The sequence below is a fragment of the Trichomonas vaginalis genome, chromosome IV (assembly GCF_026262505.1).
Source record: "Trichomonas vaginalis G3 chromosome IV, whole genome shotgun sequence".
In the NCBI taxonomy this organism is placed as follows: Eukaryota; Parabasalia; order Trichomonadida; family Trichomonadidae; genus Trichomonas; species Trichomonas vaginalis.
The window spans coordinates 16,388,011-16,412,512 of NC_067206.1; the positions used below are offsets into that span (position 1 = coordinate 16,388,011).

At 32.9% G+C, this 24,502-nt stretch overlaps 14 protein-coding genes and 3 pseudogenes across 17 annotated transcripts, besides 2 other annotated features; 7 read left to right on the top strand and 10 right to left on the bottom strand.

The window, feature by feature from the left end:
• Positions 1 to 16,836: part of a mobile genetic element that runs on past the window's edge.
• On the top strand, positions 118 to 834 carry TVAGG3_0105630 (uncharacterized protein; the record flags this gene model as incomplete). Its single annotated transcript, XM_051222938.1, has 1 exon — positions 118 to 834. The coding sequence occupies one exon, from the start codon at positions 118 to 120 to the stop codon at positions 832 to 834; it is 717 nt and encodes a 238-aa protein (XP_051107924.1).
• TVAGG3_0105640 (organellar and viral DNA polymerase type B) lies at positions 895 to 1,872 on the bottom strand (the record flags this gene model as incomplete). Its single annotated transcript, XM_051222939.1, has 1 exon — positions 895 to 1,872. One exon carries the CDS (start codon positions 1,870 to 1,872, stop codon positions 895 to 897), a length of 978 nt encoding a protein of 325 aa, XP_051107925.1.
• On the bottom strand, positions 2,009 to 2,766 carry TVAGG3_0105650 (organellar and viral DNA polymerase type B; the record flags this gene model as incomplete). Its single annotated transcript, XM_051222940.1, has 1 exon — positions 2,009 to 2,766. A coding segment is annotated over one exon (758 nt), but the record flags the coding sequence as incomplete, so codon positions are not given.
• On the bottom strand, positions 3,146 to 4,326 carry TVAGG3_0105660 (organellar and viral DNA polymerase type B; the record flags this gene model as incomplete). The annotated part of the gene is made up of 1 exon (XM_051222941.1): positions 3,146 to 4,326. A coding segment is annotated over one exon (1,181 nt), but the record flags the coding sequence as incomplete, so codon positions are not given.
• On the top strand, positions 4,766 to 5,217 carry TVAGG3_0105670 (uncharacterized protein; the record flags this gene model as incomplete). The annotated part of the gene is made up of 1 exon (XM_051222942.1): positions 4,766 to 5,217. A coding segment is annotated over one exon (452 nt), but the record flags the coding sequence as incomplete, so codon positions are not given.
• TVAGG3_0105680 (organellar and viral DNA polymerase type B) lies at positions 7,241 to 8,182 on the bottom strand (the record flags this gene model as incomplete). Its single annotated transcript, XM_051222943.1, has 1 exon — positions 7,241 to 8,182. One exon carries the CDS (start codon positions 8,180 to 8,182, stop codon positions 7,241 to 7,243), a length of 942 nt encoding a protein of 313 aa, XP_051107929.1.
• TVAGG3_0105690 (integrase core domain containing protein family) lies at positions 8,352 to 8,903 on the bottom strand (the record flags this gene model as incomplete). Its single annotated transcript, XM_051222944.1, has 1 exon — positions 8,352 to 8,903. The coding sequence occupies one exon, from the start codon at positions 8,901 to 8,903 to the stop codon at positions 8,352 to 8,354; it is 552 nt and encodes a 183-aa protein (XP_051107930.1).
• Positions 9,016 to 10,548, bottom strand: TVAGG3_0105700 (keratin-associated protein family; the record flags this gene model as incomplete). The annotated part of the gene is made up of 1 exon (XM_001294514.1): positions 9,016 to 10,548. A coding segment is annotated over one exon (1,533 nt), but the record flags the coding sequence as incomplete, so codon positions are not given.
• Positions 11,624 to 12,367, top strand: TVAGG3_0105710 (annotated as a pseudogene). The gene has a single exon. A coding segment is annotated over exon 1 (744 nt).
• TVAGG3_0105720 (uncharacterized protein) lies at positions 12,648 to 13,262 on the bottom strand (the record flags this gene model as incomplete). Its single annotated transcript, XM_051222945.1, has 1 exon — positions 12,648 to 13,262. One exon carries the CDS (start codon positions 13,260 to 13,262, stop codon positions 12,648 to 12,650), a length of 615 nt encoding a protein of 204 aa, XP_051107931.1.
• On the top strand, positions 13,288 to 13,689 carry TVAGG3_0105730 (uncharacterized protein; the record flags this gene model as incomplete). Its single annotated transcript, XM_051222946.1, has 1 exon — positions 13,288 to 13,689. One exon carries the CDS (start codon positions 13,288 to 13,290, stop codon positions 13,687 to 13,689), a length of 402 nt encoding a protein of 133 aa, XP_051107932.1.
• Positions 14,584 to 15,464, top strand: TVAGG3_0105740 (annotated as a pseudogene). The gene has a single exon. A coding segment is annotated over exon 1 (881 nt).
• TVAGG3_0105750 (protein of unknown function, DUF4107 family) lies at positions 15,675 to 16,202 on the top strand (the record flags this gene model as incomplete). The annotated part of the gene is made up of 1 exon (XM_001292061.1): positions 15,675 to 16,202. The coding sequence occupies one exon, from the start codon at positions 15,675 to 15,677 to the stop codon at positions 16,200 to 16,202; it is 528 nt and encodes a 175-aa protein (XP_001292062.1).
• Positions 16,203 to 16,836: a terminal%2Cinverted (terminal inverted repeat of Maverick-1C transposon ID:TVAGG3_0105590).
• A 1,657-nt stretch (positions 16,837 to 18,493) lies between these two features.
• On the bottom strand, positions 18,494 to 20,779 carry TVAGG3_0105760 (annotated as a pseudogene). Its single transcript has one exon — positions 18,521 to 20,547. A coding segment is annotated over exon 1 (2,027 nt).
• Positions 20,780 to 21,693: 914 nt separating this feature from the next.
• Positions 21,694 to 22,059, top strand: TVAGG3_0105770 (phosphoprotein phosphatase protein; the record flags this gene model as incomplete). The annotated part of the gene is made up of 1 exon (XM_001286738.2): positions 21,694 to 22,059. One exon carries the CDS (start codon positions 21,694 to 21,696, stop codon positions 22,057 to 22,059), a length of 366 nt encoding a protein of 121 aa, XP_001286739.2.
• A 565-nt stretch (positions 22,060 to 22,624) lies between these two features.
• TVAGG3_0105780 (protein serine/threonine kinase protein) lies at positions 22,625 to 23,222 on the bottom strand (the record flags this gene model as incomplete). Its single annotated transcript, XM_001292584.1, has 1 exon — positions 22,625 to 23,222. A coding segment is annotated over one exon (598 nt), but the record flags the coding sequence as incomplete, so codon positions are not given.
• A 254-nt stretch (positions 23,223 to 23,476) lies between these two features.
• TVAGG3_0105790 (nuclear retention of unspliced pre-mRNA at the site of transcription) lies at positions 23,477 to 24,379 on the bottom strand (the record flags this gene model as incomplete). The annotated part of the gene is made up of 1 exon (XM_001292585.2): positions 23,560 to 24,321. One exon carries the CDS (start codon positions 24,319 to 24,321, stop codon positions 23,560 to 23,562), a length of 762 nt encoding a protein of 253 aa, XP_001292586.2.
• Positions 24,380 to 24,502: the final 123 nt, after the last annotated feature.

Sequence of the window (24,502 nt, forward strand, 5' to 3'; positions counted from 1 at the left end):
GTTGCGTTCAGTAGTGAAAACCCTGACGTCAAAATAAAGGGGAACAGAGTAACGTTTAAGTTTCCAACAGACTGGATTGTGAACATAAATGAAGAGAAGTACATTGGCATAACAAATATGTATATAACACGTGCTTTCAGAAAGGTTGACTTTATACTTCAAGTCGAGATAGAAAATGACGAACAGTCTTTAAGCGCCCAAAACATTCACATATACAAATACTTTAAAGACGATACAACATTGCAACAATGTATGATTTCATTTAATGAGATGTTCGAGAAAAAGTTCAACATTGAAGTACAAACTTTACAGCCTTTACATGAGTTTCTTGCACAACTGAAAGAAGAAGGTAGTCAGCCACAACTTATAGACTTTCATTATGAATTTAATGAAAATGAAGATGGAACACATGACTGTCAGTTTGTTGTATTCTCACCATTCAATGAAGTCGCTAAAGAGAAAGAAAATCCATTACGTATAAGATTTCAAATCTCTGAACCAAGTGATGATTTCAAAAATGTTTTCAATTATGATGCAATGCATCCGAGGAAAAATGAATTTTCAAAGATTGTAACACCTGGCATTTGGGATAGAAAGCAAGCTATATTATATTCAAACTTAAGTAAGGGAGTTGAAAATAAGTTCATTGGTCATACAAGAACTTCACCACTTCCTAACCCTAAATACTATAAATTAACTGGCTTCAATCGTGAGTTTTGGATAGACATGTTCTCCACTCATGACCATAACTGCCCAGTGTTCTTACCTCCAGACCATAAGGACTGTCTCTACATTGAAGCACAACTCTTAAACTCTACCATCGCAGTATTGTAAAATCTACGCTAGTTTTATTTTTATCATGAATGGTCTCACTGCTGACAAAAATAAATGACCTCAGAACTTCAACTTACGAATAAAGCTTGTTTTAGTCGTTATTGAGAAGTTAAACTTTTCAGCAAAGCAAGGACTAGAAGACTTACATAAGTCAAATCCAATCTCTTGACCGTCATAAAGTGCTTTGTAAAGTTTCATTAAACTGAACTCAGAGTCTTTGTCATATGTTCCAACAGGTATGTGAATGTTCTTATCTTCATTGTAATAGCATTGTATAGCTTCAGGAAACATTTCATTAGCTGTTAAAGCAAGAACGTCTTGTTTGACACCTTTGCAACGTGCATGGAATGCAACTTCATTTAAATCATTCGTGAGTAAGTCTATGTAAGTCTTCTTTCCACAAAATATTGACTTGTATGCTAAACTTTGTTTTCCAGGTGTTATTTCTGCGAAGTCAGAATGGAACTGACCTAATGTTTTACCAATAAGTTCTCTACCGTATCTCTTCTTAAACTCTGCTGCAAGCTTTGGTATGTCTTCATTGAAAATATGCATGCTATCGCAGTCCTGGTAAAATATTTGAAGACCCATATCTTCAGCAGTACAGAATACTTCACACATTATTCTCTTCGACATAGACAGAATATTAACACCAAGTGGACAGAAGTTAAAGTGTCTGCAAATGCTTTTCGTTAGCTTGAAAATAGTTTTATCCGAACCATCCAAACCTTCGAACTTCACTATATGGTTGTAGTTTCTGATGACATATCTTATAGCATCTTTGTCATTTACTATGGTTATTTTTGACTCAATAGGAGATAGAATAGTTTTGCCATAAATACTGTTCAGAATGAGCTTTATATTTTCTTGCAAAGGATTTCCTTCTTTCTTATACTTTAACCTTAACTCAAACAACTTCTTTACTTCATCTCTTATTCTAATATCTCTGTTTCCATCGTAATAGTATCCTTGCAACACTTCACATTTGACACCTTGATATTTTATGAGGTCTTGTAATGTTATATGGTCAACATACATTAAACAGCAAGTGTTTGAACTTCTGGGAACGTTAAGTTCTGGATTTAGTTCAGGGTCACAAACTATTAAAGGAAAGTGTCTATGTATTCCAATCTCTGTTATCTTAATGAGAACAAAGAAGCCAGACACAAACTTTTCACCAATGGGTTCCTTTTGGTCGTCATCGAATAAATGTCTCATGAGATACTCTGTGCTTAACATTTCTTTCTTCATAACCTTTGGAATACCTTCTAAAGTATAAAGTCTTGCTATAGCGGATGGATATAATGAAACAGCGTCGAAATCAGCAATGAGTTTCTCTTTACTCTTTTGTTTAATGTTATCTGACAACATACATCTTCCACCTTGAATGCATCTCGAAATAAATTCTCTTGGTTTATTTGAGAGGTCATATAAATTTCCATTCGGGAAGTACACTCTGTTCTCAAATAATTTGTTAGCAATTGAACAAATACTAACGTAGTCATAAACGTTTAAATCAAATTCTTTCAATATGTCATTGCGGAACTTAACAAAACCTTCTCTTAAAATTCTTACATCTTGTTTGGAATAAAATGTACTATACTTTTCTAAGTCGAAGTGGTTTTCATCTATTCTGCAACCTTTGATGGAATCTATGTTTTTCATGAATGTATCTGCATCCCGGATAAACTTACATGCTTCAGAAATGACACCAGTTCTGTTGTCATTTGCTAACAAAACACTGCTGTAGTAGTTATATGGAAATACTTCTTTCGGTCCTGTTTGTAAGTTAAACATAGCAGGAAATAGTTTAAGCTTCTTATTTATAACACTGTAAGAGTCTTTTATAATAATTGCCCTTCCTTTATATAAGCCAGTTATTTGCATTGTTCGTGAACCTTTAATGATGGGAGTTCCTTTCACTTCTGTCATGTGTCTTAAGATGAAGTTTATATCATAACTGAGGTTATGGAAATATATTAAACTCTTGTCAGGAAGTCGCTCCAAAAATTCTGTTGCACAGTTCTGACCCCAAATGCTTTCACTCACTGAACCATCTTCACTGTCGTAACATATGTTAAAAGCTTTATGAAAGCCATCGGTACTGCACTCAAAGTCAGCAAAGAAAACGTGCTCAGGAATGAACTTGCACTTATTTTTATTTACTTCTTTTGACTCGGCTTTCTTCTTCAGTTGTACACAATACTTTGGAGCATATGTCAAATCTTTAAATGGTGCAAGGTTCTGTTTATATAAGTCAGTCGTATATGTGAAAAGTTCTCCATAAGAAATAGGTTCGAAATATTTGCACTCCCACAATGTTTTCATAACATCCCATAACGGTGTTGTTCTATCATAACGAACTACATATTTATCTTCTCTCTTTGTATAAATCTTCATCTGTTTCTCAATGTTCATTCCACCACAAGCTTTGAGAATTTCTTTATAGTTTCGAATGAAATATGTTGTTATAGGTAATCTTTCATTTAACATGTAATGGTCTTCAACAAGAAGTAAGTCAATACTTCGAACAGTTTCACATTCTTTTGGTATGTATCTCTTTATTTCATTATGTCTTGAGTCATTGAAGTAACCAATGGTAACATTAAATGCTATACCTGTTGCATCAGAAATTTCTTGTACTTTACTTTGAGGAAAGTCTCTAACACGAATGACTTCTCTAATGTGGTCAATAGTCTCTCCATCTACTCCAGCCTGAATGCAAGCATAAACGAAGCAGTTATCTTCTGTCATAAGTGTTGCAGTTCTTTTGTTCAGTTCATTGAAGATTTGGTAGCGTTCAAGATTTATAGGTAATGTGCAAAGATACTTCCAGAACTGACCGCTTCTCTTCTTATAAAACTTCTTTTCACCATTATCTTTCCAAAAGCTTTCTATAAGTGCTGGGTTTCCTGTTTGCTTAAGAGCTTCCAAAATGGCTTTCTGGTCATTTGTCAGTGTGCTTTCATCTTTATATGGTCTCTTTTTTGGTTTGCCTTTCTTTACATCTGACATCGTTAAGCCTTCATATTCTGTTAAATCATACATCTTTATTTCAGTAAGATTCTTTATGTTTGTCAAGAAGAAGTCATAGTGCATTTCAACAATACCTGCAGCATTTGCTTCTATCTCTGATATAAAGTTCTCCTTCAAGAGCTGATGTAGTAATGTTCCAATATTATTGAGGTTTAACGTAGAACATTCATACTTTCCACCAAGTTTATACCATACCATCCATCTCTGTTGTGAGTTTATTTTAATTTTCTCTAAGAGTCTCATGAAAACCTTACCGAAATGTTTGTGTAAGTAGTCTCTGTTTGGTTCATCTAAAGCTTCGATGTTAAAGTCAATGAGTCTATTGCCTGACTTCACATTTCTCTTCCTATTCTCTTCATCTTTCTTTAACCATCTCTCACCTTCTTTTGGTTTGTCGTCAATGGAACGAATGACATCGTTAGCTTTGCGAACTTGTTCTATAGCGCTCTTAAACATCTCTCTTCTCTGTTGTTTCAGTGTGTCGTCTCTTCTTCTTGTTTCACCAACGTTTGCATTTGTTATGTCAAACATTTCTCTTCTTACTTCATGAGGTACTGAACGTCTATGATATAAGTCAATAGCAACGTCATTTAAAGGAAATGCTCTTGCATGGACTTCGTCCTCGCCGCGTTGCGGCTTTATGAACTCATGAATTCTATCATAACTTATTGCACCATTATAGTCATTGAGGATGTCAGCGAGTGCTTTTTTGTTTGTTGCGTAATGCTTTGCTACTTCTATGTTAGCTTCTGTTAGAAGTTGTTTTATTTCCGAGTGTTCTAACTTAGACAACTTCCGATACATCTTTAGTAGGAAATAAAAAAAATATTTTTTGAAAAAATTAGATTAGATTTTTTTAAGTTATTTTTCAAAATAATTTAATATTTTTATTTTAATGAAACACATGCAAGATTGCAAGTTCTTTTCATACAATGCTCTCGCTACTGCCATCAAGAATGAGTTCAATAATGCTTCAAATGTTAATGTTATCTTTAACAAGAAGTTTGTGAAAGAATCTAAGTTTGGTCAGTATGTCAGACCATTAGCTATCGTCATTGACCGCAAACGTTATACTTCACAAGAGTTAGCAGTAGTTTTGAAACAAAAGAGTTTCTTCGTGAATGTCAAAGATACTCATTATACTGTTATAAAGAACTCTAATATTGACTTCTTCAGTATTGCTTTAAATCTTTCCGAACAGAAAGAATATAAGAAGGGTGAAAAATCTGTGAAATATTATCCTTCATCTCTGAAGACAATAACGAACAAAGATGTTATACAGAAATTCTTACCAAAGGTTGAAGAAGCTTCTATTGACATTGACGAAGGAAGTGAAATGGTTGAAGAAATAGACCCTGAAGCTATTTAAGCAAAAATATATTTTTGGTTAGTCTTCATATCGATATTTTACAACAATTCCCCAATGTATAAACTTTTCATACGCTTTTTCATAAGCTTTATATACCTTCAGAAATTTTGCATAATCTTTAGAAGCATTTAGATATTGTTTAAATGCTTTGTATGTCTTCAGAAATTTTGCATAATCTTTTAGATGTTGTTCGTTCTCTTCTTCTGTCATGAGTTCCGAATATTCTAAATTCATGTTCTTTCATATGAGATAAAATTTTATAAAAAAATAAAATTAGCTTAGATTTTTTTATTCTTCCTCTTTGAAGTTATCAAAATATTCTGTTATTTTTTCCTTCAGTAATGTTAAGTCTTCTTTGAATGTAAGTATTGTGCAACCTTTGATGTCATAGTGTGTTTGAGGAAGAGTATTTTTGACAATTTCCTTTATTTGCTCATTCGGTGTCATTGAAATCGGTAAGTTTTCACGATAGAACCAGTTTCTGTCAGATTTATATTTTTAGCTAAGTCATAAAAGCTCTTGTTGTTTCTTCTGACTAAATGCAACATAACCACATCTTTATCTTCTTCTTTCTCCAACTCTTCAGTATATTATCATATACTTATAACTCTTTTCCTTTCCTTTTGGTACCGAACGCGGTATTCTTTTCTGTATGCTTTTGTCTTTGGATTCAATGACTTCATCTTTTGCTTGAAGTTTCTTTTCCATCTCTCCGCGTTCTGCTTTATATAGTTCATCTAACATCATGAAATATAACAAGCATAACGAGGTGAAGCCACACATTGCTACAGCGTTTACTAAAAGTCTATGAACATAATAACCTTTCAAACCAGGAGCCAAATTCTTGCGATTTTCGTACGGAATCTCTTCTCTCGGTTTTCCGAGGGAAGCAATCATATGAGGAAATTCTTCTAAAAGTTCTTTTGTCTGTTGGTTTTCAAACCAATGATATGCTTGCTTTGTAGAACGAAGAGCATTCATTATACTTTGCATTTGGTACATGTCATCTTTGACTGAACGAATGAGACGTAACTGTTTGTTATACTGTATGTACTCGTATTCTTCATTTATAGCTTCATGGACTATAGCAATTGTTGTGTTCTCTAATGTTGACATTACTGTCTTTACATACAAAATAAAAAAATAAATAAAAATAAAATTAGCGTTATTTTTTCTGAGATAAACACTATTTCTTCACAACATTAAATTTTATCCTGTATGAAATGACTTTAAAAAGATTATTGACTGACTTCGAATACTATCTCATTGACGCACTGACAGACCCTCAAAACTGTGTTGAAAGTTCTTTAAGCTTTAAGATTGAAGGTACGACGCATTTTGTCTTCACTTACGTATTGAAAGAATATGACCGTTATCATAACGAAGTGAATCAAACACTAATAAAATTTGTAGATAAAAAATTGGTTAACAATGATGAAGAATACAGACAAGTTATTGAAAAAAATAACGCAAGATTAGATGCAATAGAAAAGAAGTTTAATGAATGTCTTACAAACACGTATGAATATCTTATGCGGTGGGAAGCCAGATGGAAATAAATTTACGTCAAATATGCAATTTATAAAATCTTATGTCGACAGGCTACGTAGCACAGTGGTCTAAGGTGGTGTCGACAGGCTACGTAGCACAGTGGTCTAAGGTGGTGTTATGGAGGGGTCAGGGTCTGTGGTTCGAACCGCGACAGCGCCGTATTTTCTTATTTTCTTTGTTTGTCTTGTTTGTCGTGAATAAAAAGTGTCATAAAAGTGCTCTATCTTCCACGGGAATCAATAAAAAATTTACTTTATTTTTCCTTATTTCTTCTTTATTTCTTTGTTCCCGTGGAAGAAGGGTTTTGCTGTTTTTTCTCAGCCGAAATCAATGATTTTTTCATTTTTGGAATCCTTAGCGAATGAGGAATCTTTTCTCTCGTGGAAGCTTTGACCAAAAATATAATTGAGGTGAAGAGGTGAGATCTCACCTGTTTTTTCACCTCTTTTTTCACAAGCGTTTTACATGAATTGTACGATGTATATTTGAAATCCTAAACAATTTCGTAGCTTCTATTTCTTCGCTGAGGATATCAAAAGTTTTAACAATGCCGAAGGTTTCTTTATATTTCTTCTTGACGTCAGACAGAAGGAAATCTTCTGCTGTTGGATAGTTTTTATTAAGAAATGTCAACATATCCATTTTATCTTCTGCTGGCTTTTCTGCTTCTTTCTTTAAGTCTGCATAGTCGTTTCGCATTCTTTCTATCTCTTTGACTGAGTAGTTATATTTTCTTATTGCTGCTTTACATTTTGAACATTGCGGCATCGTTTTTGCGTTATACATTGAAATAAAACCAGCTAGAACAACTAAGGCGTCAATGGTTTTCTTTAACTCAAAAGCTGCTGGTTTTATCTGTTCATTCCATACTTTACCTCTTCTATCTTTATCTCTTATCTGCCATACACATTTTGCAACTAATGAAACAAAGTTATCGTATGTCTTAAACTCCCCAGATTTGTAAAGGTCAGAAATATTTTTATAAACCATGTCGCAATCTTTGTCCATAACTTTATGGTTGCAATGAAAACCAAGGAATTCATAATTTACCTTTCGTATGAATTTCTTAATTTCTACTGAGTCAGTTGCTTTGACTTCAATTTCGTCGAATTCAGGAATAGTTAGTTTTTGCTGCTGAATTTCAGGTAGTTTAGGCAAATGGTCGATGAGGTCCTCCATTTCATAAAGATACTGTTCATTTGTTTCATCTTTCGCACTACAGTCTAAATTACTTGTTAAAAGTTCTTGCTTTATCTTCTGGATTTCTGTTTCAAAAGTATATGAAGAAGGAATAAAGCTTTTCATCTCTACCAACATTGACGTAGGATTCATGACTAGCGAGTTTGGTGCTGTAGTTGTTTGAATTGTTGTTGTGCTGATTGTTGAAATCATATCTTTTACACAAAATAAAAAAATAAATAAAAATAAAACTAACTTTATTTTTCTATCTTAAGGAAATTCATGAATTTTCATGAGGGTGAAAAAAGAGGTGAAAAAACAGGTGAGATCTCACCTCTTCACCTAAAAATTATTTTGTCTGATTTACATCTAATGAAAAAGTTTAGAAGAATTTTCTTATTCTTTCTGGCTTATTTTTGTCTTTCCAGTACTCCCGCTCTAATGGTCCCAGATGTGTTGACTTTGACTCTCTCAAGTTCTTAGATGGTATAACATCTTCAACGCCTCCTTCATATCTTACTTTATAAGTGTCATCGTTTATGTTGTAGCCAAGTATTTCAATAACCACTCCTCGCTTTGCTTCGTCAATGGTTTCAGCAAGTTTGCCATTACTACTTTCGACTAATTTATGTCGAGGATAAAACGCAATAGAGTCGTCGGCAGCTTTTATAAGATATCCATTACCTTGCGTAGAGTCTACGATATAATAGTTTCTACTTAACCTTAAACGTTTCTTTGTCAACGGTTTGTCGTCAAGAACTACACGAACCTTTGTACCAGGAATGAGGGTAAATTGTGTTGAATTTCTGATATTTTGTGTTTGGCTTCGTTTCTTTTGTATATACTTTTCTTCTTGTTGTTGTGTCATTGAATTTGGTGTATGTCCTGTTGTAGAATGTGTTGAGGAATTATATACTTCGAGAAAATGTTTCATTGTTTCTTCGGTAAAGTCTCGCTCTTGGTTTAAATCTCTGAGCGTTCTTATGAAGCGGTTTATGATGCCGAGTATGTTATGGTTATGGTCTTCAGTAGTGTAGTGAGTTATGTTAAATTATAAATCTTTTGCCATCTACAATATTTATATTGTTTGTTATTAAACCATTAGGAAAAGTAGGAGGATAAATTCTTTGTTCATGTACAGTTGCACCGTTTCTTCCTGTTTTTGTTACTTCTTCAATGCATGCCTTAATTTCTTTAATCCTGATTGTTTGAAATTCTTCATGTGTATGGTTCTTGTCGGCTTTCTTATCTAACATTGTTGGTAGTTCATATGCTTCAAAGTTTCTGGCATGATCTTCGATATTCCTGCAACTGTTATCTAAATTGTTAAGAGTATCTTTTACGCTTGTACTCGGATTCTCTAAAGGTGCACTTGAACCCAAATCATAGTTCAATATTATGTCGTCTGCTCTAACAGTAGTGAAGGATTTATGTGTATGTTCTTTGTCAGCTTTCTTATCTAACATTGCTGGTAGTTCATATGTTTCAAAGTTTCTGACATGACCTTCAATGTTCATACATTTACTATTTAAGGAGTTTAGTGTATCTTTTACGCTTGTACTTGGATTCTCTAAAGGTGCACTTGAACCAAGGGTATAGTTCAATATTATGTCGTCTGCTCTAACAGTAGTGAAGGATTCATGTGTATGGTTCTTGTCGGCTTTACTGTCTAATGTAGCTTGAAGTTCATTTATATCGGAGATGTTGTGTTTATGAGATTTCAAAACTTTGTTCATTGCTTCGAGTTCAACTTTGTCAGCTTTACTTTTAATAGCATCTTCAGACGTTATTTTTGACTTAACTCTCAAAGTAAATCTTGGTTCAACTAATACACCGTTAACATTGAAAGTAGAGGCATAGATTTCATCGTTATAACCAAATGCTTCTGGTGCTTTACCTGTGTCATATTGTACAGTACAGTGTATGTCATAACCTTTAGCACGAATGAATTTATATCTTCTTTCATTAACATCTTCCGTCTTCACTTCTTCTTCAGTTCGTGTTAAATATCCATGGTAGTCCGTTATAATCTGTTCGTCTGAACTTATATAATGAACATGGTTTTTGTCTGCTTTTTCGGCTAATTTCTCTTCTATCTCATTTATTTCAAGTTCATGCCTACCACCACCTCCCGAAGAAGTATTTTTCTTCAGCTTTTGAAGAACGTCCACTTCGCCATCTTTGGTGTCAATAATGAGACTTTGAGTTAAAACCTTTCCTGTCTTAATGGATGTTTGTAAAACTTCTTCTTCACCGTGTTCGGGGTCATGGTCGTCATCATATCTTGTGAAATCAGAGATGTTGTCATACATTAAGCATATCTGTCTCAAAAGTTCTGCTAGTTGAAACTGGAACGAAAGATATACAGAACTTTCATCATCTCCTAAAGTCAAGTCTGCTTTCTTAAGTATTTCTTGAATGTATGCAATGAGGACAGAGTATCTTGGAAAATATTCGAACAATATTTCATTTGCCGTTGGTTTTGGTGGTTCTTCTGGAGTTTCTGTTGTTTCAGTTCCTTCTGTAGGTTCTGTTGGAGTTTCTGCATCTCTTGACTTCAATGCTCTTGCTCTCAAAGACCTAAATGTTAGAGCACCAGGTTTTACAAAGGACTTTATAAATGCTTTAATAGTTCCTGGTAAGTTATTGTTAGCATTAAGTAAGTTCCTTATGCTTCCATCATGTACGTCCATAGCACTATGCAAAAAATCTATACTTTTCTTGTAGTCAGCAATAGACTGACTGTGATTTTTTAAAGATTTGTCAATACCTTTAAGCCAATCTTCATGCATGTCTGATACTGAGCCAAGAATATCATTTGCTTCCTTTAGTGTATTTTGTGCTTCTCGTAAAGTATCCAATCCCGTACGTGCATTGTTTGCTATACGTCTTACAGTATCTATTTGACTCCTTGTTTCTTGCATCCAACCAGATAAAGTTTTAATAGTATCAGAACCATTTGAAATGAAGTTCAAAGCATTTTTAACGTCATTTAAAACTTCTTCACTAAGTACTGCCCATATCTTTCCGATTTGGTATTGAAGAACTCCATATGAAGCAGCTGTTAAACCAGTATTTATAAGGTTCCATATCCATGATTTAGCAGTTTTTCCATCCTTTCCATCTTCACCATCCAAACCGTTCTCGCCTTGAGGTCCTTGTATTCCTTGTATTCCTTGTATTCCTTGTGGTCCTTGAGGTCCGGTGTCACCCTTCTCTCCTTTCAGTTCATCTTTATGTTCGTTATAATATTCTAATGTCATAAGGTGTACATCATTACTGCTACCAGCAACGCCGAGAATTTGTTTCTCATTCATGACTAAATTCTTTAGGCATTTAATGTTGTCGTCAAATCGAAAGCTCTTTAACAATTCAATGAGAACATTTAATACTTTCACTAATGAGGCATCTACTGTAGAATTTATATATTGCACCGTTCCATCATTTATGATGGGAACCTTGCTTGTTGTAATGAATGGGTCATAAGTGTTAAAAGTATCGAAATCAATGACTTTTTTAGTTTTCCATCGTCAATGACTAAATCATTGCCTTCAATGGTTAAAGTTGAGTTTTCGTTTACTAGTTCATGTGCTCTTCTTGCTTCATTTGTTTCATACGCATATGCAGCAATAGTCATATTTTAATGAGAATAAAATGTTGTTCTATTTGCAAAGTACAGACCCAAACGAATACGGGACAGTAAAGCTACAAACAAACTTAGGTCTTCAGAATGAAGCGCTTGCTTTCAGAGTTGTTGACTTCAATACTATCGCAACTTTTGTCATAACAGATGAAACAGATTTCATAGAGATTGAAATAGATGACAAAAGAAGTGTTATAACATTTCCTAACAGAGCTGGGTATAGAATAGATAAAATTGCTGGAGTCATAAATACTCTCATAAATGAAGAAACTATTGACAACATAGATGTCGAACTCTCTTCTGAGGGAACATTGAAGTTCAGCAGCGAGAAGAGTTTAAGATACAAGAATGAGTCATAGAGTACAACTTCTTTTGGGTGCATACCATATGACATTTCCTTTGAAAAGTGTTGACAAAACGATTGAGATGAAATCTGTTCCATACGTATGTTATGGTAATTGTTTATACATTGAGTCTAAAATAGCTAATGTCACAGGCATTTCAGGAGTTAATAGTAAAGGTTCAGTAGAATATAAATCCTTCTGTTATGCAGTCAATTCAATGTTCATTCCAAACGTTCCTGTCATAGCAACTCATTTAGGTAAATGGTTCGCATTAGTCCTCATAATTTGAAAGACATGCAATTCAGACTTGTTGACTTTCAAGGAGAGCCTGTAGAACTGAAGGCACCAGTGCGAATGACGTTGAAGTTGACTTTTTAGAAAATATTAAATGCAACAGCTTACAAGAGAACTCAGAGCTAAAAATATAAAGTATGAATGTTATGTATTAGGTCATGAACTTTGGTTGTTGCTGTTTGATGAAACAAATGAGTTAGTTATGTCAGTCAAGAGAACAGAAAAATATTGTGTTAGTGAAAACTGCACCAAGTCAATAAGATTAGGTTTGCATTATGAAGATGAGTTCGATACTGTTGAAGAAGTTTTGGATAGATATTACAAATTGCTAACTTGAAATTTTTTTGACTGACGGCGCAAAGCGCCAAGATGGGCTCAAAGAGCCCTCCTGACTGCTTTAATTTACTAAAACATATTTCAAACAAAGTTTATATTCTGTTGAAAGTTTTGTATACTCGTTCGAATATTTATACTTAAACTCAACTCCTGTAGTTCCTGGTGTTTCAATGATGCGGATGTTACCTATTTTCATGAATAGTGGAGTTTGACCACAGCATTCGATTTCAGGGTCGAGATAGTCAATGACACATTGTTTCCCTGTTATTCGTGATATAACATTTTCAAGGTCCTCCTTTGTTAGAATTATTTGGTTCTTGCTTATAAGATTTGTCAAAAGCTTCTTATCGTCTTTGAGTAAGATAGTTTGGTATAACTGAAGAAGGTAATGGTCTACGTTATCTGAAGGATTTGTTTGAACATTTGTGTAAGGGTTGTCGTTGGCTTCTCTTGAAAGAATTTGGTCCAGTGGTGGATACTCTAACTTAACATCTGATGTAGCGTTAGCGTTTGAAGCTGAGTTTAAATTCACCGACTTAAGTTCTGGTTCTTTTTCTTTCAAACACTCTGAACTATAGTTCTTTATGACAATATTGTTTGTCGTTCGTGAGTCAACATTTGATGTTGGTTCAATTGGAACATTAACGGCACCAGCTAAGATGGATTTGCTTCTCATTTCATATAGAATAAAAACCTTTTATATGTATGAAATGAACAATATACTCGACAAGGGTTTGAATGTAAAGCTAACGAATGAAAATATTGTTGAATTCACTGAGACAGGTGCTGTGTATAAAGATGTAGAACTACTGAACAAAAGAGCTAAGGGAAGAAGCAGGAACATGAACAAAGGGTGGAAGCCTATAAAAATTTATGTCAATGATGGCTCAGGAGGTTCAAACATAAAGTATGCAGAAAGTTATAGAGTTTATGCTCTCAAAGGTGAAAAGCCTTCATTTAAGAACAGCTATTCTAACGCATATCCTCAAAAGCTAACGGATGGGGAAGTGGATGATATGAATGACAGCAAAAATATTAACAGAAATGGCGACAGAGATGCATGGAATTTGTTTACCATCAGTCAATTGAAGGTTAAGCTTTAAAACAATGTTGGTCGTTCCCATGGAATATTTTTGACTTTAATGGTATTAGTCATGATATGAATCTCAAGGTATGAACGAGGAGAGATGAGAGACTTATATGCTTCCCAAATTTCTTCAAAAGGTAATGTTATACCTGACTGTTTCCAAATGAGTTCAATATCATAGCGTGAGAAACCTTGAAAGATAACGAAGTCAGTTATGAGACGTTTTATGTTTAAAGCTAAAAACCTCCATGTTTGCATAAGTATTGCTACAGTTAAGTGGTAATGTCTGACTTTAGTTATGATGTTAGCTAATGGTGAGTCAGGCTTTGAAACTAAACCTTTTCCGGCGAAGTCGTCGCAAACGAGCAGAGTGTTTGAAGGATATTTTTGAAGGGGTATTTTGAAAGTTTTGATAGAATGTAGTTTGTCAGTCGTTTCATATCGTAAACTCCTGAGTACTGACGTAAGTGGTGTTTGTCAATAATTCTTTCCATCTCCTCAGAAGTCTTTTGCATTCCTGACTGTATGAATTCAACGAGCATAATATTTCCTCTTACGTCGAATGTAACGTTGAAGAAATTCAATGAGTTCTATCTGGAACTTTAACGACAGAGGCTTGAACTTTTGACATAAATGTTTTCGCTGTTGAGTCCATAGAGTCTGAAGTTGCTGATATAATGATTTGGTCATAGTAAGAGTCGTTTCCTAAACGCTCTGTTATGAGTATATGACGAATGAGGTTAAATGTCTTACCTGAACCCATCTTTCCACAATAGAAATAAACATCATTTGAACAGAACTCATAGTCCTTACTGAAAGGAAGAATGAGAGAAGAGTTAAGTTTTACTGTGTTTCATTCATGTCTTCATCTACGTCATGTATTAAATGCTTCATTTTATCTCCATTAAAAATGCAAGTCAGAAATATTCAGAACATAACACCGAGTCTAACTAACAAGAGTATAAAGATATACTATGAACACGTTATGATGAAACCTACCAAAATTCAAGAAAGTCAGTATACTTATGAATATCCAAGACACTGGGTAGAGTATGTAGGAGGTGAGAAAGCTATTGAAATAAGACAAGTTAGAAGTATTCCAGCAGGAAGAACAATATTATTGAAGAACTTTAATGTTTTGAGGTATAATGATGAAACAAAGAAGCAAGATAGTTTTCCTGTTGCTGTGTATGTGAACTAGACACAGGAGAGGACATGAAAGTTTTTAACACAAAGCTTCAAACGGTAGTGAGAGAACAACTTACTGCGGAAGGACATCCATTACCTTCAGAAGTTACCATAGCATATAATTTTGAAACAAACTCAATAGATTTTAAAGTCGTCTCTGCAAAGAAGTCAGGATTTACATTTAATGAAGCAGATGTATATTCGAATGAAAACTTCAAAGCTATTGCATGGTTAGACAATGACGATTGCTTTAAGAAAATATTTAAATTCAGTGACTCAAAGATGTCAATAGATGACCTTCGTGGAATGTTACCATCGACGTTTACAGTAGAAGGTTCAGCAGGATTGCTTACAAGTTTTTCAATTGGTGGCATTTGGTCTCGTGAAAACATTATTATAAAATCCAGTATAAGTGAATTTGCTGAAGAATCTATATTATGTCTTTCAAACTATATGTATTCGCCACCGAAGCATTATAGTATAACAAACTTTGTCAGTAAGTTTAACATAAGACTTGTTGAACCTTCTTCAATGAAAGATGTTGTGCTACCTAAAGATGGAAAGGATGGACTCATTATTGAGATGATTTTAATAGCATATTAAATGAGTTTGTTCTTGAAGGTCATTCATGATGAAATAACTGTTGTAGAAGATGTTAGCAATTGTTCAGACATTTTGAAGCGAATAGATGAGATAAGAAAGAAGTTAGATAGACCGCAAAGCGGTGAGAACGCTTATGTTTCATTGACTTTCTCCAGTAACGAGAACTTTTATGAGATAATATTGAAGAGAGATGATTTTAATATGGTGTAAATGGTAGCTTGGGCAGCTTTAGGCGCAATGGGAACAAAAGCATTAGCATTTGGAGCAAAAGCACTTGGAGCTTATGACGCAGTAAATAAAATGAGTGGAGGAAGGGTTTTGAAGACATTAGATGCAAATAAAGGGAAGATTGGAGGCTGGGTTGCAAAGAAGTTAAGATTAAATAAAATAGGGCTCATAAATAAAGCATCCAATTTGGTTGCGACTGAGTCAGAAAATGCTTTAGGAAAGAACGATGAGTTTGCAAAACACACAAAAGACTTTAATGACCAGATGAAAGGTGAAACAATGCATTTAAATAGAGTCGATGGAACTAAAGAAAATGTTTCTTCTCCACCAGTAGTTCTTCCGTATGGTCCCTATGGAATGTATGGAAACCCTTACGAAAGACCATTTGACCCATTGACTGGTGGAAGTAACTGGTATCATTACGGCCGAAGAAGAAAGACAGTCAAGTTGGAGACAGACGTGAAGAAAGCAACTAAAAAGAAACCAAGGAAGAGAGTTATAAAGCAATGAATTCAACAGGGTGAAAAAAGAGGTGAAAAAACAGGTGAGATCTCACCACTTCACCTAAATTTATTTTTGTGCTATGTTTTCATACGTGTGAGGGTGGTGATATCATTAATTTTTAAGTTTATTTTTTATTTTATTTTTATATAAATGACAGAACAAAAGCAACTCATACAAATCGAAAAATATAACAAACATACATTTAAACATTTATTCTTCCTTCCTGAGCATAACTTGTTCTTTACACTTCATCCTAGACCAGTTGACTATACATTGACTGTGTATAAAGATTGTCATGGTAGTTTTATAAAAACTTATGATGATGAAGGTAAGTTAACAAGACTATGCATTTCAAAACTTGAGAAACTTTATGACTTCAAGTATGACTACAATAGAGTTAACATTGACAATGAAGATATAGAAGAAAATTTATGAGAACGTTTATTTTTTCATTAGTGAGTTCGTTAGCGAAGTCGTTAGTGAGGTGAAATGGTTGGCGGTTTTGTAAATATTTAAGGTTAAGTTAGTGTTGTCGTTTGTGTTGTAAAATATACGTTAGCGGTTTCGTAAAGTGTCAAATTCACATATAATGGGTAAGTAGGTGCGCAGTGCCTCCGTACACGACTAACCCATACTAACTATCATATGTAAATAATTAGATATCTGATGAGTAAGGTAGTAATGAGAGTTAAGATCTGGTTAGTAAGGTAGTAATGAGAGTTAAGATCTGGTTAGTAAGGTAGTAATGAGAGTTAAGATCTGGTTAGTAAGGTAGTAATGAGAGTTAAGATCTGGTTAGTAAGGTCGGAGAGTTAAGCTCTGGTTAGTAAGGTAGTAATGAGAGATCTGCGGGCAGTAATGATACATCTATGAGTACATAACTAAAACCTGAGTTCTATGAGCGAAATCTGAGAGCTAAAAGCCGAGAGATCTAAGGTAAGTAATGAGAGAAGAGAATTTGAAATTTTACAAAATACGTTTACTCATACAAAATAATTCGCATTCTTTTATAACGAATCTCAATGCCAATTAATACATAAAACAGATTTTAGCAATCAATTGCAAGATTTAGAAAGATTTTATTTATAATCTCAGCCAAATTAACAAATATTTTATTGATTTCGTAAAAAATAGCAATAAAACATAAAAATATGACATTCTATTTTTCCAAAAAATTTCAAAAATCATTTTTTAACATGAAATTTATATTTTTTAATTTTTTTTTAAATTTTGAATTTTTTTTGGAATTTTCAACCATGTCAAAAGTCGGGATCTACAAATGTATTCTCTTTGACATAGGATAAAAACATCCTTTCTTATAATTTCATTGTAAAATAAAATTTTCTTAAATTTATTGAATCCAAACTCAACTTTGCAACATTTTATTATCATAAAAACTAAGAAACATCAGGTAAACTTCAATTTGGAGAGCTTAAAATCATATCTAAATTGAAAAATAAGGGGAAAAAATTGTAAAAAAATCTCATTAGATGGGGCAAAAAGTGACTTTTTTAATGTGTTTTTTAAAAAAATTGTGTCAGCTGGCCAAAAAAGGTGTGCCAGTTTGTACAACCCTAATTAATTATATAATAAATTTCGTCATGACATAGTCATAATGAATATATAAAAGATAAATCCTAAAATCAATCCATAATGACATCCCATACAATTTAGCTCTTTGAGTCCTTTATTATCATCAGATTTTTATCGTATCTTTACCAAGTGCAGCATGTTTTTTTGATAAGGATGTAGCTCGCACTAGAAACATCTAATTTATATTTACTACGAACTTCTGGCTGTGCTCTTCTTTCTGGTTAATTCAAACTATATTTTTATAAAATATTAATTATGATAATTTTCATTCCCAAAATTGTGATAGTGCTATAATTATAAACAACAGTTCTAAGTATTATTTTTACAGAATTTGTGAGTTCTAAGGCTCGTGGAAAGCAGAATAGGCACAGAATATTTTAATTCTCTTGAAATAATTGTGAAAGTAAAAATAAGTCACTTTAAATCTCTGATTTTCACATTCAGATGTTATATATTTATAAAAATAACAAGAAGTCACGTGTTCAAAGGAGAGGAGAAGTCAACCATTCTATGGCTGAGTCGTCATCAGTTTACCCAAGGATGAGCCAACGCTCAAAATTGGATTTCTTTAACCAAGAAGCTCTAAAAATTCGATTCAACATGAAGTCGATAACGATAATTCTCATTTTAGAATTCAATTTTTGAATAGAACTGAAAAATAAAATAAAAATAAAAGTTTTTTTTAATTTTTTTATTTTATTATTATTTTTTTGGACTTGAAAGAAAACCATTCATAAAGATTTTAGATAATTTTTTACATTGCCTGTTGCAAGATCCATTGCTGTTTGTCCATTATTACCCTTTGCTTCTTTATCAGCTCCATTAGAGATAAGATATTTAACAACTTCAAGATGACCATTTTCTGATGCTTTAATGAGTGAAGTCCATCCATTATTATCCTTTGCTTCTTTATCAGCTCCATTAGAGATAAGATATTTAACAACTTCAAGATAACCATAATATGATGCCCAAATGAGTGGAGTCCATCCATCATTATCCTTTGCTTCTTTATCAGCTCCAACAGAGATAAGATATTTAACAACTTCAAGATGACCTCTTAATGATGCCCAAATGAGTGGAGTCCATCCATATTTATTCTTTGCTTCTTTATCAGCTCCAATAGAGATAAGATATTTAACAATTTCAAGATGACCTCCTCTTGATGCAGAAATGAGTGGAGTACATCCATTATTAACCTTTGCTTCTTTATCAGCTCCATTAGAGATAAGATATTTAACAACTTCAAGATGACCATTTTCTGATGCAGAAATGAGTGGATTATCTCCATATTTATTCTTTGCTTCTTTATCAGCTCCAATAGAGATAAGATATTTAACAATTTCAAGATGACCTCCTCTTGATGCAGAAATGAGTGGAGTACATCCATTATTACCCTTTGCTTCTTTATCAGCTCCATTAGAGATAAGATATTTAACAACTTCAAGATGACCATTTTCTGATGCTTTAATGAGTGAAGTACATCCATCATCATCCTTTGCTTCTTTATCAGCTCCATTAGAGATAAGATATTTAACAACTTCAAGATGACCTCCTCTTGATGCAGAAATGAGTGGAGTACATCCATTATTAACCTTTGCTTCTTTATCAGCTCCATTAGAGATAAGATATTTAACAACTTCAAGATGACCATTTTCTGATGCAGAAATGAGTGGATTATCTCCATATTTATTCTTTGCTTCTTTATCAGCTCCAATAGAGATAAGATATTTAACAATTTCAAGATGACCTCCTCTTGATGCAGAAATGAGTGGAGTACATCCATTATTACCCTTTGCTTCTTTATCAGCTCCATTAGAGATAAGATATTTAACAACTTCAAGATGACCATTTTCTGATGCTTTAATGAGTGAAGTACATCCATCATCATCCTTTGCTTCTTTATCAGCTCCATTAGAGATAAGATATTTAACAACTTCAAGATGACCATTAAAAGATGATAAATGGAGTGGAGTCAGATTATTTTTGTTTTTAACTTCTTTATCGCAGCCATGCTCAATCAGAGATTTAACGAGTGTAAGATTTCCTTTTTCACATGATTCGAATAAGATATTATTACGAATTTCATTATCATTTTTATTTAGAATGTCTTCACATACTGTTTCAAATAAAGTTAGATCAACTTTTCTTGAAAGATCATCAAGATATTTGTAAACGCCTTGATAATCGCTTGGAATAAAATAACGAGTATGATCGTATTTGTTATTTCTTGATCTAAGTAATGAATCATGAAGAGATTTGATAATATTGAAATAGTTGTTTTCATCACTAATGACAAGATTTTTATTGATGACTTGTTCACTGCAAAATTCGAAATGAATGCATTCAACGAGTGGTGAGAAAATTTCACTTTCGTTAATGAGAGAGAATATGAAATTTGCTATCGAATCCTCATCTTTGATTAATAGTTTATCATTATTAAAAATACTTTGAATGATATCAAATCCGAGTTTCTTCGAAATTGATTTTAGATCATCTTGATCAATCTCGTAGAAATGAGAAGAAATGAAATCAACACATTCTGATATTTTGCTCTCAGAACAAATATCAAAATAAATATCGAGTAATTGAATACAGTTATTTTTGTCGAGAACCATTTTGTCGAGAACCTGTGTTTTATATGTATCAATCAGTTCTTGTATTCCAAGTTTATTTCCGATGTAAAAAAGATCTTTCGATATCGTATCATTGCATTCAAATTCTGTTTTATTATATTGTAATATCTCTTTCAACACTTCATATGTTTCTTGTGATTCTACTTTCGTTTTGATATTGATCTTTAGTGTGTTGTTATCTAATACATAAGTATTGTAAATCATTTGAGAAATTGCAACAGCGAAATATTTATTTATTTGTATTTCTACATTGTTTACAGTTAATATAACGCTTTCATTCATTTTGAAACCATGAACCCGTTCCAACATATGATTCTTTAGTTGGATTATTACCATTTTTGTTTTTGTTTTATTTTTAAAAATTGTTGGAATATTTATGGGTCCCGACCAGGCCAAATAGAACCTATCGTCGTTCCAAAAATAGTGGTCGAGATGGTGTTTTACTAAGACGAAAACGAAGAATTTAATTGTTAAAATTAACATCATATTCCTTGAATTCCAAAATGATAATTATTCGTTATCTCGCTTGAGCTAAAAAGAGATAATTTGCTCGAAAGCCACCCTTAAGGCTGCACATAAAGCCCAATTGGGTTTAATTCAATATTTTTATATATAAAGTTAAAAATTTTTAACCCCTGATGAACCTGGTCTACGTATTTTCTTGACTACAAGAAAATTTTGTCATGACTACATTTTTATAAAAGATGGAAGAGCTAAACGTCGATGAGATTATTCATAATATCCAAAACGCCATTCCTATTAGCCAAGACCAGATCATTAGCCTAATAAAGAAATCTATGGACATTATTTTGGCAGAAAGTAACTTATTAGAACTTAAGTCTCCAATCATTTTCTGCGGTGATATTCATGGCCAGCTAGAAGATCTTTTTGAATTATTCAGAGTAGCAGGAGGTGAAGAAAACAACCAATTTCTTTTTATGGGCGATTACGTTGACCGAGGTTATTATTCAATTGACACAATATGCTACTTGTTAGCTTGGAAGATTAAAACAGGCAGAATTTATCTTCTTAGAGGCAACCACGAAGATAAAAACATTAATTCAGTTTATGGCTTTTTTGATGAATGCCAGAAGCACTTCTTTGGAAATCAGATATATGAGATGTTTAATATGTTATTTAATTGCTTACCTCTTGCAGCTTTAACTGATGGAAAAGTTTTAAGTATCCACGGTGGATTGTCGCCCGAGCTTGTTTACATCAGAAAAATTAATACAATAGATCGAGTCTGCGATATACCAAAAACCGGATGAATGGCCGACATTACTTGGAGCGACCCATCAGATATAGAAAATTTCAAAGGATACGAAAAATCATTCAGAGGTCAAGGTTATATTTTTGGTCAAGATATGGTAGAAAAGTTTGTCGAAGATAACAATTTAGATTTTATCACAAGATCCCATCAATTGGTTAATGAAGGAATTAAATGGTATTATGACAATAAGCTTGTTAATGTATGGTCGGCTCCAAACTATGGATATGTTAGTAATAATAAGGCAGCAATTTTAAAGTATGGATATACTGGCCCTGGAAGCAAAGAAGAAATCATTTTTGAAGCTGTACCTCAAGAAAGACGTAGACCTGCACAGACAGGTACACCACCATTATATTTTTCTTAATTATTTTTCTTAATTCGATATATAAATGATAATGTTTCTATAATAATAAATACCTATCTCATGTAATTGAAAGTTACTGCTGTTAACATGAAACAAAAGTTGTTTCATTGAAAATATCCAGCAGATTATATTTTATTATTATATACGGTGACATATTGGATTAGAACATTAACCATCCAAAACCATGTGAATTTGTTAAAGATTCATCGAAATAATTCGAATGATTATTATAATATGAGAAAATCACTTTAGGTGAATAACCAAAGTACAATAGAAATGAAGTAACTTAATAAAAAATTATAAATAAAGATACATATATTTACAAATAGAGAGAAAAAGAATAAATAACAAAAATTAATCAGAAATTAAATGTATTTTTCAAATATTCCGCTACCAAATATGTCACTGAAGGACATCCTTTCATAAGGATTCATAGAAAGGCATCCAAGGATGACGCTCTTGGTCAATTTATCAAGACATTGAAATTCAGCGCAATCAACGTTAACCTGGAATTTTAAGTATTCAGTGATATAGTCATTTGATTCGCTATCATAGAATTCTTCACTAAGTAAAGCATATTTCTGAGTCAACAATTGGTAAAGCAATACGCCCCATGAGAAGATATCAGACTTGTAAGAAGCTTTATAGTAAAGTATTACTTCTGGTGCAGCGTAAAGTGGAGTGCATATTGTTTTGTTTTTATCAATATCTTGGAGTTCGTTTGAATTGTCAACTTTAGAAGCATTGCCAATATCTGTAAATTGAGGAATCATATTATCGCTCATGAGAATGTTTCTTGGGTTGCAATCCAACCAAATGTAACCATGACTGTAAAGCTGATACAACCCGCAGAGTATATGTTTTGCGATGTGCAAAGCATCTCTAATAGAAATTCCTTCGTTAATTAATGTTTCGAGATTGTAAGGGAAAAACTTCATTGTTAAGCCGAATGAATCGTTTATGTACAAGACATCATATGATGGAATGATATAGCAGATTTCTTCCTTTGAAAGTTCGTCATATATTGTTTTTTGAGTTTCGAGTGTTATTTGGTCTGGTTTTTTTAATATTTTAATAGCATTGTCTTCATCGATGCGATATACAGATCCCTCAGAGCCATTGCCAATGAAGGAAAAGTCGTCAATGTATGCTTCAAAGTCCATTTTAGAATAAGTATATTTCAATTATATTCAAAGCATTCACAATATTTTGAATATATTTGTAGCAAATTTTCAGAGGTGACGGTTTGATTCTTCATTGGAAAAATTTATCCAGATTCGCAATTGGAAAAAATCGACCATTTTAATCATATTAGCAATTTTCAGAATAACTTTTAATAATGTGAACATGTTTCTAATAGAAGTCAGAAATCTTGCGAATTCGCAATTTACCAAACTCCAAATTCTCATTAAAGCAGTGAGTTTATTGTTATATTTCATGAATCTAGTCACCACACAAAAAATGAACCAAAAACTAGTGATATTTATTTTGGTAAATTTATTAAATTATTGATATAGGTTTATTCGCATTTTCAGGATTATGAATCTGCTTGTATATATTAATGAATCTCCGTAGAGATAAGACAGCATTTCTACCAGCTTCACTATTAAAAATATGAAGAACATTTTTGGAATCCATAAGATCCATTGAAAATTTCCAATGAATTGAATATTGAGTAACACCTATTGGCCATACATTATTTCCAATGGCTAAATCATTGTATGCACCGTAGGCTTTACTAAAATCTGTTTTCTTCAATGCATCAACGATTCTTTCAATATTAACTGTTAATTCTGTGCTTAATGTTCTATTGTTTAGACCATCAAACACTGGCTGTAATGCAAATAAACAATACCACATATTGCATAACTCATCTCTTTTCTGAGCTAGTTCTTCATCTGGAAGTTCATTCAATCTATAACGCCATTCTTTGAATATTCCTTTCAAGAACTTTACGCGATGATCATCATTTTCTTGTTCTTCGTAAACTTCTGGTCCTGCAAGATCAATTCTAAGATCTTTTGATTCTTCGAACTGTCTTTGGAATCTTGTAACGACTAATGACCAGCTATCTGTTAATTGCTTATTAATTTTTTCATCAATTTCGGCATCATTTTCAACTGCGATAACTTCTTGGGCTTTTTTAAATTCAAGAACCTTTTGCCTCTTTTCAAATTCTTCTTGTTCCTTTAATTCTCGATTCTTTTGTTCAATACTTTGTTGCTGGATATTAGATACGAATTTGCCATGTGTTTCATTCATGGTTTTCTCTATATTTTTTCTGTTTCGATCTGCAAGAGCTTTTAGTCGTGAATTCAAAATGGTGTTCCAAAAAGTGACATTTTTTAATATTGCTCAAAATTCATGAAATAAGCATTATTACACAATAATTATGACTTAAATCAGGCCAAATCATCATTTTTATTCTAAAAGGGACTGCACC